This window comes from Mytilus trossulus, chromosome 6 (genome assembly GCF_036588685.1).
Source record: "Mytilus trossulus isolate FHL-02 chromosome 6, PNRI_Mtr1.1.1.hap1, whole genome shotgun sequence".
In the NCBI taxonomy this organism is placed as follows: Eukaryota; Metazoa; Mollusca; class Bivalvia; order Mytilida; family Mytilidae; genus Mytilus; species Mytilus trossulus.
Window position 1 is genome coordinate 62,655,860 of NC_086378.1, and position 15,743 is coordinate 62,671,602.

At 31.9% G+C, this 15,743-nt stretch overlaps 1 protein-coding gene across 1 annotated transcript in view; it reads left to right on the top strand.

Moving 5' to 3' along the window:
• Nucleotides 1–15,743, top strand: part of LOC134722887 (carcinoembryonic antigen-related cell adhesion molecule 20-like) — a 30,853-nt gene that overhangs the window by 3,636 nt on the left and 11,474 nt on the right. Inside the window, exon 3 of the mRNA XM_063586520.1 lies at nt 599–946. Coding sequence (XP_063442590.1) covers nt 599–946 — 348 coding nt within the window. The remainder of the gene's footprint in view (nt 1–598; nt 947–15,743) is intronic.

Genomic DNA, 15,743 nt, shown 5'->3' on the forward strand with positions numbered 1-15,743 from the left:
ACATTATGAGAAAAAGATTGCATTTTTACCTACGGAATATATGAAAAGGCATACATTTTTAAAATCTAAATTATATGAAAAGGCTGGCATATCATCCCCTGAGTTGAATTTAACATTATAAAGATCCAATGCATCTATATCCATATGTTCATTCACTCGTGGGAAGAAATTGAGAGGAATAAGGTCTTGAGTGATTGCATGACCACCTGTCTATTGTTGAGAACCGCTTCTAGACCATTATAGGTCGTTCGGTTTGTTGTCCTTTTGACATTCCTTGTATTCAACTAAGAAAAGTTGGATTATAAACTGTTATTACACATATGAAATAATAAATAACTATAACAAAAGGTTAAATTTTGTGTTTCAAAAATGAAAATATCAAATGTTATGACTACCGATCTCAGATGGATGAGAAAGTGCATGTGCATATGGTCTTTGGCTATCAAACTTCAAAAATTGATCCATCTAGAATTTTTTCATACTTTTAATGATGAGTTATAACGAATTGCAATGCTTTGAAAGACAATAAATTTTCATTCTATATAAATAGCGTGTTTAGATATCAAGCTGAATAGAGCTTCTACATTTTCAACTTCAGGACATGTGACGTGTATAACATTATCAGCCTCGCCGAACTATATTTATGCAAACACTAGCATAAGACTCACATGCAATGTAAACCAATCCTTTGGATATGTGCAGAATGTGACATTTTTTAGAAACTCGGATTTACCGGGAAGTAGTGTATGTTCACAGCGGTATTGGAACACACACATGTACGGAGAATGCTATCTTTCGCATTTACCCAGTTGCTGTAGTGTATACAGTAATATGGTGGTATTGACGTACAGACCAGACACAACGCCAAAAACTGACGAATCTTTCTCGTGTGAGGTAAATGGAAAAAATGGCCAAGAGAGAAACTTAACAACAGTTAGGGCGGCTGGTATGTAAACATTCAATTTTAAAAACAACAAAACATAAATTAGATTCCGTCGATGGACCATACAACCGTATAGATCTGAAAATAGTTACTTATTTAAATGGCTAAACCTTTGCAAAAAGTTCTAAAACGTTGCTGATAAATTTTAAAAAAAATACTATATCTTGTGTATTCATGTTGTGGACTGTATACCAATTTATAATCCATATACATGAACAAGAGACTGACTTTCATGGTATTTGTCAGTAGCATAAATATAATTCATTCATTGTAATATTGAGATCAGTTGCCAGGGGTAGTCAATAACAATAGCATCATGTGTATAAGAAATTTGATTAAACGCCAAAAAATCGTCATTTTATAAAATAGATTTAAGCAGGAAGAAATTTTAAAACAAATATTGATAATTATCAAACGGAATCCATATATTCATTATGTCAAGTTCCAGGAAACAAGTACTTTCTTTGAATTGTTGTAAACACTTAATATTTTTATTCCTTTCATCTCTTGAAGAGTTTGCATTATTTTGTCCCTGAATGGTGTAAATTTCAAAACAAACCGTGTATGTTGTAACTGTGTATGCATTAATTTAGAACTGAATGCTGCTTTTTGTAACTTCATTGGGCTGTAAAACTTCATTTGGGTGTAAAAGCATTAACAGAAACACATTTTGTATGAAGTGCAATCTGTAAATGTGCGCACGGTGAAAACAAAACTTTACGACAAAAGAGATGATTTCGGCTTTCCAATTGTGAACTTTCCATTTCTAAGTAGCGACATTCCAGACGCATATATTTCCCAATTGATACGATATTCCTGTGCTTCATTTTCTATCATGTTTTTCTTGATAGAGCGTTGCTGTTCACAAGGGAGCTATTAAACCAAGGGTTCCAAATGGTGAAGTTGAAATCATCCCTTCGTATATTTTACGGACGCCATCACAAGTTGCCGTTATGAAATAACTGTTTCAGAAATGATATCGGATATATGTTCCTAACTACAATCCTCTTCCCTTTCATGAATGTGACCTATCGAATTAGACTATTTACCGGATTTGTGATGACATAAGCAACACGACGGGTGCCACAAGTGGAGCAGGATCTGATTACCATTCCGGAGCACCTGATATCACCCCTAGTTTTTAGTGGCGTTCGTGTTGCTTATTCTTTAGTTTACTATTTTGTGTCATGTGTTCTATTATTTGTCTGTTTGTCTTCTGTCATTTATAGCCAGGCATTGTCAGTTTGTTTTCGATTTATGAGTTTGACTGTCCCTCTGGTATCTTTCGTCCCTCTTGTACAAGAGATTGACTTTCATGTTATTTGTCGGTAGCATAAATAAAGTACATTTATTGTAATATTGAGATCAGATGTCAGGGGTAGTCAATAACTATAGCATCATGTTTATAAAAAAAAATATGATTAAACACTAAACAAGCCTCATCTTATTAAGTAGTTTTTTTAAGTAGAAAGAAATTTAAAAACAATTATTGATAATATTCAAACGGAATCCATATATCCTATATTTCAAGTGGCAGGACATAAATATAGTTTGGTGAGGCTGATAATGTTATAGACTCTACGTGTTCTGAAATTTAAAAAGTGGATCATGAAAAAACAATGTTTATCAAGTTTCATTTACTTTACCTGTGCACTTTATTTTGGGACCTTGTGTCATCATGAATGATAAATTTTATTGTGTAATGCAATTGCTTAAGGAATAAAGCGTGATTGCAATGTAGCCCATCAGTATGACGTATTATAATGAAATACACATCTAACATGTCTAATGTAATTATTGAAACATAAATCTTGGTTGATCGATGTTGATGTTGTGTGTATGTGGTAATTTAAAAGTAGATGGAAAAATGAATGGTGTAATGCATATAGGCAATTGTGCATATGCATTGTTGTATGGTGTTGTAAGGTGTTTGAATTTAAGTGTGTTCCCTATAACATGTATTGAAATTTGACACAATTAATTGTGGATAATTTTGAATGATGTTAACCGTGAATGAATCAAATGTAAACGGACAGGACAATGGTTTATAATGTATTGGTGTGTGTTATTAACGAGAAGGTTGACTGAACATCAAAGATGTTTCGGCTCTTAGTCTAGTATTTTTAATGACTATTTTTACAACCACTGGATCGATGCAACTGCATTTAGACATTGCATCTTGGAGGGAATCAACAACACAGTAGACAGCACTCCTGTGATGACATTCAATAACATTAATGCGGTCATTTCTTTAATATACATTTTTTATTTAGGAAATACCAGTTTCATTTGAAAGCACTAACTTAGGTTATTTTACCCTAAAGCGAAATTCGGTAATGTTCTCCACCAATAAATAGCACAATAGAGCTGATTTTTGGTTTCGTTAAATGTGTGCATAACCACTAAGATGCTGATACTATTAAAACAAACAGATTAATTAAAGAAACTATGATTTTCTAATCCGTTTCCGGCCATGAACAAATTAAAAGTTCTTAGCAAATCACTTAGAGTTTGCATAAATATTTGCATTTCAAGTTTGGTTTGGTTTTCATACATCAAGCGACGTTGATGAATATTGTATAAAAGAAACGCCTTTATTATGGCTGGCTGTTGTGTTATTTTTTCAGTGTTGACACACAATGCCGCTGTTGAAGGATGTATCGCTCGGAATAAGTAACACGCTTAGTAGTAAGCCTTATATTGGCATGGAATACCTGTCACATTGATTTGGTCATTTAATATCGATGGTGTGTTAATTTTTTTTTATTAAATACTGTATTTTTTTAGACTACCCGGCCCAGTTACAATGGGTATATGACATTGTTTTAGGGGGGACAATTGCACTTCAACTTTGTCAACTGCATTGATTTCGGCTACAATGGTGATTTTTGAACGCTCAACTGGCGCACTGAATTATGGGACTTATTTCAGTTTTTTTTTATTTGTTATTTTACGACAATATAAATACGGAATGGTATTTATCTAGTACAACATATGCCTTTACATAAAGGTGAAACATTATACTGGTCCTACATTGAATTACAATTAGAATAAAATGCAAGTGTTATTGGCTCAGAATGAGCAAATTAAAGTAATATACATTTGTAAGATTATTTGTTTACAGTCAGCTTATGTTTTGGCTATAGTGCAGTGCAATAGAGTTACACTTATTTATCAGAAGTATTAACATTGTGACGTAATAGTTGACCTAGCAGGACTTACTCATGTCACTTATATTATTCTTGTAACCTTACTTTAAATTCAGGGCATCCGATACAGTTTCAAGGGAGTTAACTCTTGGCGCGACGTTAAGCGTTTAAATTCCCGCAAAACGTCACTTTTTGCGGGACGTAATGCGTGTAATTTTCCGTAATAAGAAACGTAATGTGGATTTTCCGATGCTCCAATTTCTGTTTCTCCCGCATGCTAACTTCTACACCATTATATTAGTGCATTTGATTCTAAAAGGATAACAGTCTACTAAAATCATAAGAAATAAAACACATTACTGCTTCTGTGAGATCTTCAACAAATTTAAATATCGTATAGTTAGCAATCTCAAGATGACTGACCCTTTTGATGTTACTAATATAATGCATGTCAATTATCATTTTAATACGAGGAAGGTGCTACCTTAAATTCCAGCTTTATACCAAGACTATGTCCAATAAATTGATTGAATGTTGTTTGATTATCGTCCAGTGGCACATATTTCATGCATGTTCAGGACGTATGTCCTACATATGATACAGTTTTTGTCTAAAATAAAATAATAAATGCAGATGGCAAATATTTATGGAACGATCATTGCACTTCAAAAGGTTGAAGGAGGTATGGTATTTTACTATCGTCTTGAAAGGATATTATTTTATTTTTTTCACGCGTCACAGACAGGCAGGCCGTCAAAGCAAAATTTAATATACCCTTCCTTACTGTCATAATTATTTTGACTACTAGTAGTATTTGTCTTAAAAACATATTCTGATTCCCAAATTGATGGGAAAAATATTCTGTTCAAGCATATGACATTTTTATCATCATTCATTATCCACAATTTAGTCCGGCTCCGATTTTCTGTCATTTTGTTTACAGCACAGAAAACCAACAATGATATTTTAAAACTAATACCGAAAATGTAGATACAAGAAGAAGTAAACTTCCTAACTGAACAATTTATTTATGTTAGATAAATAATGGCATTCCGCTAATATCAACAATTATACAACTTGAATAAAGTTCCTATTACATGTACCTCCATGTAACACGTATTTTATCTAACAAAAAGTAAAACGACAAAAAAATACTGAACTTCGCGGAAAATTCAAAAGGCAATAGCCAACAATATTTTTATACGCCCGTACAAATTTTGACGGGACGTATTATGGTACATGTATATAAATGTGCGGTGTCCGTCTGTACGTCGTAAAATGGTACAGCATATTATCCTAAAGTCATTAAACTAAATATTGTTGTTTTTTTCATGATGGTCAAACAATCTGTATATCTTTTTGGTGAACTTTTTGAGTTACAAGACTTTGTAACTACATGTAAAACAGGTTTTTTTTCACAGTTCGCGCTGTATCTCAAAAATGATTTTTGATTATTGCTTAAAACCTTACACACTTCTTAGTTATATGAATCTGAAGATCTGTATAATTTTTGAGGATGATTCTTTTATTTTAGAGTTATTGACATGATTGAGTTTGTGAAAAAAGAGGGGTTTTCACATGTCGAGCCGTATCTAAGAAACTATTTATAATTATTGCATAAAATTTCATATACTTGTTAGTTAAACTAGTCTTAAAGATCTGGGGCCATTTTCACCAAGCTGTCTTAGGACTAAGACATGTCTAAGGATGGTCTTAGGACATATCTTAGTCCTAAGTGGGTTTCACAAAGTGGTCCTAACTTAGGACATCTCTTAAGGTTCATGTGGACCCTATGGTTAAAATGGCCGTATTTTCACCTCAAAATTTACTCTGAGTACAGACAAATCTGCGCATCTGTAAAAAATTTCAGGCTTAGCATGCCCTAGATAAATAAATTTCAAATATGTTTTATGTTTTAGAAAAATAAAAACTTACCAGGATTTTGCCGTGCACTTTTTTTCATTCCTCCAGAAGGTGCCAAAATAAACTAAGTTGGGGAACAGCTTTGGGAACTTCCCCACAGGTAATAATTGAAGTGAGCTGTATTGCTTGACATGGACATGAGATGGACAATAGATACCTGACAATAATTGGTTATTTAAACTGTGTACCTGAGTGGACCATATCAAGGTAAACTCAACTGTTTGTTAATTTTATCATCTTCTGCAGGGACGAAAAAAAGTGTACGGCAAAATCCAGTTAAGTTATGAATTTTCTAAATCATACATTGCATTTGAATTCTATTTATCTAGGGCATGCTATGCCTTAAAACTTTTCCAGATGCACAGGTTTGCCTGTACTCAGAGTAAATTTTGAGGTGAAAATACGGCCATTTTAGCTATAGGGTCCACATGAACCTTAAGGTTCATGTGGACCCTATGGCTAAAATGGCCGTCTATGGCTAAAATGGCCGTATTTTCACCTCAGAATTTACTCTGAGTACAGACAAACCTGCGCATCTGTAAAAAAATTCAGGCATAGCATACGTATACCCTAGATAAATGAATTTTAAGTATGTTTTATGTTTTAGAAAAAAAAAACTTACCAGGATTTTGCCGTGCACTTTTTTCCATTCCTCCAGAAGGTGCCAAAATAAACTAAGTTGAGAAACAGGTATGAGAACTTCCCCACAGGTAAAAATTAAAGTGAGCATTTTTAATTGACATAGACATTAGATGGACAATAGATACATTTGTACCTGACAATAATTGGTTATTTAAACTATGTACCTGAGTGGACCATATCAAGGTAAACTCAACTGTTTGTTAATTTTATCATCTTCTGCAGAGACGAAAAAAAGTGTACGGCAAAATCCAGTTAAGCTATGAATTTTCTAAATCATACAATGCATTTGAATTCTATTTATCTAGGGCATGCTATGCCTTAAACATTTTCCAGATGCACAGGTTTGCCTGTACTCAGAAAAAATTATGAGGTCCACATGAACCTTAAAAGAACTTGCGACAGGTTTAGGATATCTTAGCTAAGATCATCCCAAGACAGCTTCGAGACGAGGTCTGAGATATGTCTTAGGATAGTCATAAGAGGATCATAAGACATGTCCTAAGACATATCCTAGGACAGGTCTTAGGATAGCTTCGTGAAACTGGCCCCTGTATACTTTTTCGTGATGATTATTTAATTCATTTTTTAGTTCTTGAATTTTTATTGAGCTTCAATTTTAATATCATAGTCATTATAAACTTCCTTTTGAGCAAGAATAACAAATGAGTCAGGATATACTTAGCATGACTTCCTGTACAAGCCCCGTGTTATTTCAAAAACATGTTTTATGGGTTTTTTTTCATAAGACGACGGGCGTATCATGCGCTCGTAGTGCAGTTGTTTATTTTTATTTATTTTTTTATTTTTTACAAATATATTAAGAGAAATGATGAAATGACAGCAAATACCATGCACTTTCCAATATAATTAATTTAGTTTCCAAATGGCATAACTCTTTGAAAGAATAGTTGATATGCACTGATTTTCGAACGTGTCCATACGATTTTTTTTTTGCGTCGCGCTTTGGTGAAAATATATATAGTTATTTACCAATGAAATTACGCATAGATAATATGTCCACTCCTCTCGCTATTCAATTAATCCAATCGTTTTTGCGAAATCCAAAAATTTCAAAATATGGTCTAGTTTCTCTCTCTGGACAAAAGCATCCTTTGCATATTCCTTGATAAGATTTTGTTTTTGTTTTCTGACAACATAACAAAGAAGATATGGTATAATTTCCAATGAGACAACTCTCAACAAGAGACAAACATGCCACAGAAATTAACAACTATAGGTCACCGTACGGTCTTCAACAATGAGCAATGCCCATACCGCATAGTCAACTATAAAACTGTGAACTTAAAAATATTTAGGAGCCTCCCAATTTTATTCAATTGTATTCATTGACCAGAATAAAAGTTTAATTTAATGAATAAATGTGAAATTCTAAAAAGTGATTAAAACGTGAATAGAAGGATTTAAAGGGGTATTGGTAATAAAATAGCAGTCAACCAAACAAAACAAAACAAAAACAAACAAAAAACATCTAGAGGTCAACATATGCTATAAATGAATACATAAATTAATGCACGAGTGTGTACAGTACATGTAACCTGTATGTCAAGTTTTAAATTGCCGAGTTTTTAATTTTAAAAGCCGTACAAATTATCAACAGTCCGTAATCACTTTTCTTGGGATGTTTCTCACTTAGACCACACACAAAGAGATGTATATTTATGATTCACATGATTTTATTTTCGAAAACAATACTACCAATTTTTAGTTAGCTCTTTACAAGCAATATGTATACATCTGAAAAATGTCGCCGGTAATTTGCAACGATTACGTCGAAAAAGTCAGCCAGCGACGTCGTGCACGTTAGCGCTAACGTTGAGGTTACAAAGGGGGGGCGCAATTTTTAAGATAAATCGTGTTTATCATAGAATCCAGCACGGTGACATATATTTTTTATTTCAGATTTGAAGAAAGCATGACAAAATGCAGTTCATGCAGAATAATGATGAAAATGACATTTTCAGAAACACTTTATTTCTATATTTTTTGGATTAAAAAAATCCCACTTTGAGCATCTGGTTCGCAATGTCAAGCAAAGCTTGAAAATTTGTATAGTCATTCGTGAAGGGATTTATTTTTTCCCTTATTGTCACTTATCACAGCTTCAAATTGAACCCGATCTTAATAATTTACGACAAAGAATATTTTCTCCAAAAATTTTATAACATTGTTTAACTTTTTTGCAAAATTGCACAAATCCCCAATTTTCAGCCTCAATTTTCTCGCAAACGAGCACGGTGACCTATGTTTTATTTTGTGTTTTATTTTATAACTTGCCAAGGCCTACAACATATTTAAAAATTTGAATTCATCTGTTTGAATAATCAATAATAATATAGTAGTCTACATCAGTGGTTACATTGTATGCAGCCAAATTAGGTGGAAGCAGTAGAACAGAAAACGATCTCCATTGTGTACATATGCAATAACTCATATATCGAAGCGTAAAACAACGGCCCTTATGTTAATTCTCAATGTATTGTCTTACTGATCTCTTTTGTTAAATAATTTTTTTTTTCATCTACAACTGCAAAAGGCGCAACAGATGTGTTAAAATCAGCAATGTGACTTATTTGAAGATTCATGTGACCTTTGTTGTTGTTTAGAAAGATTTTATTCGATGTTCGTATATCCCTTCAACCATTTATTTAGATAGTTTTTAACATATAGATAGCGCGAAATCTAACTGCACTATGCATCGGATATACGACATTTTTATATCGACTAAACAAGGCTGCAAATGTATACATCCGAGCAGCTAAACGGCCGCACCCAACTTTAGCAAAGATATACTGTCGGACGGGAGAAGTCCAGAGATGTGAATATTTCCCTACCCAAATCAATCCTTTTGTTTTGAAAAGATTTAAAAGGTATACATTAATACGACAGCAAACCAACGATCATATAATTCAAAACACTTAGAGTCAACATACAGATTTTTGTTATAGCTAGAAGCTATAAACAATAAAAAGCCCGAAACTGCAAAATGAATAAATAATACGGAGTCAGTGAGTTTTTAGACAAGTGTTTTGTTGCAAAATTTCACGTGCTCCTTGTTAATTTCGATATGTGAAATTATAGACGGTGTAATATAAATCAGTAAAAGCAAAACGCTTCATTGTAAAGTAACGGTGAAATAAATAATGATTATAGATGACGGACGTCAAATGGCATACTAAATGAATATTCAGAACAAAAACATTAAATGGAAATATAATGTAAAAAATTAACCCTGCTTTGTACTATAGACCCAGACACAGAAGCGGATTTCGAACGTGCAATACTTTTATTTTAAAAGAGGGATGAAAGATACCAGAGGGACTATTTTAATAGTTTGTAATTCCACGGTTTGTATGTTTAACACCCGGGTTTCACAATTTTGACGAACACAATAATAAAACTAACTGAATTGTTTTCTCGTCCAGATACTGGTTCAATATAAATAAGAAGATGCGATATGAGTGCTATTGAGACAACTACCGAACAAAGTCACACTGTAAATACATTTGTCTGCCACACCGTCGCACTGCCTTTGAAAAATTAGCGGGGAAATATAACGTTATTTTCGGAATCGTCTTAATTTTTGGCGCAATTTGTGAGGCTCACGGGAGGAATTGAGCAAACAATATTATATTTCTCAATTTTTCTCAAAAACGCGTATGGTGACAAATCTTTTTCAAAACGTTATGACGTTCCATTTTTTTTAAAGAATAACATATCTTACTTTGGCCAAATCGACACCGTTAGAAATATTTAAAAAGATCAAAAATGTGCATTTCAAATGTTCATTTCTTGCCGTTGTTTGGGTCCATCATAACGTTTTTGGCTTTAATTGAGTAAGATTTAATGCTTTAATTGGTAAAGTTAGATTTTTCTTACCATCTTGAATTATTTTGCTTCAATTTGAGCCCAATTATTTAAGTATATATTGATGAAAAAATCATATTTATTTTTTCTAAATAAAAAACGTTTTTTACTCCAAAATTGCAAAAAAGTTTAATTTCAGCAGCATTTTTTGCAAAAACGAAATCGACAACATAATTATATTTTTTTTGGCAAAATGTGATTCTCTGTGAATTGAAGAATAAAAAATCTTGAAGGGAAAAAATTCTCACCGTCAGAAATAAACTGTTAGATATGCCCTTAAGCATGTTAAGGTTTAATAAATATAATAAATGCTCTATAACTGTCTTGTTTCAACTTTTTTTATGGTTACAGCTGCTCGGTCCTATTTAATTAACAAATTCCGCCGAACTGTTTTTATACGCCCGGGACGGGACGTATTATGGTATACCGTTGTCCGTCCGTCCGTCTGTCCGTCCGTCCGTCTGTCCGTCGTACCGTCTGTCCGTCCGTCCGTCTGTCGTACCGTCCGTCTGTCCGTCCGTCGTCCACACTTCGGACAATAACCCAAAAACACTTTCACCAATTTCCAAGAAACTTTGGTGAATTGTTTATATCTATTGACGTAAGCTCCCTTTCGTTTTTTTTTAATTTCAGATTTTAAGTTTTGGATTTATGGGGCTTTATTCATAAAAAAGGGGGTATTTTCAACACTTCGGACAATAACTCAAAAAGGCTTTCACCAATGTCCATGAAACTTTGGTGAATTGTTTATATCTATTGATGTAAGCTCCCTTTCGGTTTTTTTTTTAATTTCAGATTTTAAGTTTTGGATTTATGGGGCTTTATTCAGAAAAAAAGGGGGATTTTTAACACTTCGGACAATAACTCAAAAAGGCTTTCACCAATGTCCATGAAACTTTGGTGAATTGTTTATATCTATTGATGTAAGCTCCCTTTCAATTTTTATAAATTTCAGATTTTAAGTTTTGGATTTATGGGGCTTTATTCATAAAAAAAGGGGGATTTTTAACACTTCGGACAATAACTCAAAAAGGCTTACACCAATGTCCATGAAACTTTGGTGAATTGTTTATATCTATTGATGTAAGCTCCCTTTCAATTTTTATTAATTTCAGATTTTAAGTTTTGGATTTATGGGGCTTTATTCATAAAAAAAGGGGGATTTTTAACACTTCGGACAATAACTCAAAAAGGCTTTCACCAATGTCCATGAAACTTTGGTGAATTGTTTATATCTATTGATGTAAGCTCCCTTTCAACTTTTATAAATTTCAGATTTTACATTTCCGTGTCATGAATTTTTATGCTTAAAAAAGGGGGGATTTTCCAATTTTGGGACAATACATTTAAAGCATAAAAGACAAGTTAAAAGAGCAACGGGCGTATCATGCGCTAAAGCGCAGCCCTTTATTCTTTATTTTTTGCAAACGTAAAATTCTGTTTAGATCGTTGATTTTGCAATATACAAAAATAATGTAGTATGTCTTGGACAGAAAAAACAAGTTATTTTGAGACATATATAGAAATGTAAAATTCTGTAACAAATTTTCATAAATATTGCATTATGTTACCATAAATTTAATGGTTAGAATTAACCTAATTATATAATAGGTATCTAAGTAAAAATTTGTGTAAAGATCCTGAATTTAAAATGAGTTTTTTTAAGTAGTCATACAAGAACCTTACTATATCTTGGTGAAATATTTTATTTTTCAACTTGTGAGACCCTTGTGGCAAATCATGTTTTTGTTTTATTAATCCGTACAAGTCTATATTACTATTAACGAACTGATGTTTTGACTATTAAACTATTTTATGAAGAAAGCAAGACTCTAAAATTGCCCAAAGCTATAAGTTGTTTATGTTCTTGTTTTTGTTCTTTCGGATTTGAATGTTGCTTGTTAGATACACTCCTAAAATTGTTTATTTGGTGGTGTGGGATGCATAAATAAGCATTCACGCCTAATAAGGGATATTACTCAGGAAGCTCACATTTTATTTGGAGTGAAATGAATGAAGATGAGAAAACATGTATGGTGCTGTGAAATATCTGACTCATATCACCGCTATCAAAAGAAAATGTCGTCAGCAGGTCACCATTAAAAGAATGTTCGAACTCAAAATTGTGTCCATGAAGCCGCCTGTAGTGATTTCTTTAATTTTTTTTTTTTCAATGAACAAACTGTTAACTTTTGTTGAATGAATGCCAAAATAAATTAAAAAAAATCTCAAGTTATCTCATCATACTTGATGCAGTGGTAAAATCCAAATGTCTTTTCTAATGTAATGTTAAACCATCTTGTCACATGTTCACATTTTATGATTTTTAACTTCACTTATATTTTCAATTTTATATTTAAAATTTTAATGTTTTTAAAGATTTAAAACATACGTAAATCATGATTGCAAGAACTGAAAATTAAATAATCAAATGGCATTTTCACATTAAAAAAATGATGACTGTTGCAATTACATGTACGCTTGATTAGGTCTATTGGTACATTAATAAGTCATACTCTTTAAGATTCTTTATTTCTTACAAAACCAAGCAAATGGTACAAAGAAAGATATTTTCACATACAATAACATACAGATTTTGCGCATGACAAGTTTGCACAAAAACGAGCAACAAGAATGAGAGATTGTTGTTCAACCAGGAGAACATACTTCTACATTGATAATTCTAATTAATTTACACAAATTTTTCAATACACGAATATTTTTTGAAATAAATAAACTGCCGAATTTCAAAACATTTACTCGGCTTATATAGTAAGGTTTAAGAAAAGCTCTTCTACTTTCTGTTAGAGCTGTACAGTTTAAAATATAGTGAAATTCATCACCTATCACATGAGAATTACAAAGTACACAGTACCTTTCCTGTCTAATAATTTTACGCCATCTACCGGTTTCTATAGGTAACCGGTGATTTCCAGTTCTAAACCTACATAGCGTTATTTTATCTTTATAAGGTAATAAATCTAAATATTCTTCAAATTCAAAGTTTTCTTTAAATAGTTTGTAACATAATGCTTTTGGAGAATTCTCCATTTCTGATTTCCAAGTCTGCTTAAATTGTTCAAAAATTCTTTGTTTAATGCTTAACTTTAACCATTTTGGATTAAAACTGTAGTTACCCTGATTTAACCAAATATTTGAAAATCCATATTTATTTAAGATATTTTTTATACAAATCAACCATTCGAAAGTAAATCCACCATCTACGTTAAGTTTATAAATATATCTATATAGAATATTTGTCATTTTACTATCAGAACTGTTTACAATATTAGACCAAAAAGATACCATACGGTGTTCCACATATACTGACATAGGATAAGCGCCTAGCTCTCCATATACCATAAAGCTTGGGGTTGATTTTTTCATGTTTAACAAAAGTTTACAAAACTTCAAATGCACTCTCTCTATTTCATCAGTATTACTAAATCCCCAAATTTCACAACCATATAGCAATATAGGCCTTACAATTTTATCAAAAAGATCGTACTGACATTTAACTGTCAGGTTATGTAAGCGGCCTTTTCTTAGAACTTCATACATAGCTTTGGTGGCTTTACTAATGAGTTGATTTTTAGCACTTTTAAAACTACCTGTTTTTGAAAAAATAATGCCTAAATATGAAATATCCTTGACAATTTCTAAATCATTACCAGCAAGTGTAAAATTTAATTTGCTTCTCAATCTACCATTACCAAAAATAACAATTTTTGTTTTTGTTGGATTAACTTTCAGTTTCCATATATCACAGTATTCATAAAACGTATTTAGCTGTTTTTGAAGATCTTGTGCAGTTTCAGAAAATAAAACAGTATCATCTGCATAAAGTAATACATAAAGTTTCAAGTAAATATTAATTTGTTCTTCTATTTCATGTGTCACTGTGTTTAGACCTATTACATCATTTCTATGAAAAAAATCTTCCAAGTCATTCAGATATAAAGAAAAAAGAAAAGGAGATAAATTTTCTCCTTGTCTAACACCTATATTACATGGAAAGTATTCGGTAGTATCACCATTAAATGAAATACGAGATTTAATACTACTATACATATTAAAAATTACATTATACATTTTACCATTTATATCATTTAATAGTAATTTTTGCCACAGGCCATTTCTCCAAACGGTATCAAAAGCTTTAGCAAAATCGATAAAAGCACAAAAAAGTTTCCTCTTTTTGTTTTTCATCGTCTGAATGAGAGAATATAAAATAAATAAATTATCAATAGTGGAGTATCCTTTCCGGAAGCCTCCTTGGTTTTCGCATATTAAGCTATATTCTTTCGAATATTTATTTAATCTGTTATTTAATACAGATGTGAAAAGTTTCCCAAAGCAGCTTATTATGGTGATAGGTCTAAAATTCTTTGGATCAAATTTATCCCCTTTATTTTTAAACACTGGAATTATATCACCCCATAACCATTCTTCGGGTACAATACCTGTATCAAAAATTACATTAAATAGTTTTACATAAATATCACACATAACACTGAAAGAATGCTTCAGATATTCATTAACAATTCTATCATTAGAAGATGCTTTATTATTTTTCAGACCCTTTAAAGCATTTTCAACTTCCTCACGAGTTATTACAGAGTTAATATGTACATTCAAACTATCTACATCAACCTGGCTTTCCGAAGGATTTTCATTATCTTCATTTTCACCGCTATTCAAATCTTTAAAATAATCAAACAAAACAGTAATTGGGATATCTGGAGTTTTGGATTTTTTGTTACCGTTTAAAATTTTCCAGTATTCCTTTGGATTTTTTGATTTCAAAGTACTAATCTTGTTTCTAATTTTCTTGCGGTGTTTATTTATACTTTTATCCATTGTTTTTTTGTATTGCTTTTCTAGAGATTTTGTCTCATTGAAAAGATCTGGTGAAAAATTACGTTTCAGTTTTCTCTTAGATTTTTTGAATTTTTTTCTTGCAGTCTTGCAATCTTCGTCAAACCAAGGCTTGGATGTATTCATTTTAACATTATTTTGTTTATCACATTTCATATAAGTACCAAAAGTAGTCTTAGCAGCATCAACAAGTATATCACAAGTTCTTTTAACAATATTATTTACACAATTATGATTTACATCTTCTATATTTACAGACTCAAGCTCAGTTAGAATAATGTCAGTATGGGTTTTATCTATATTTTCAATAAAGGTATCCAAAT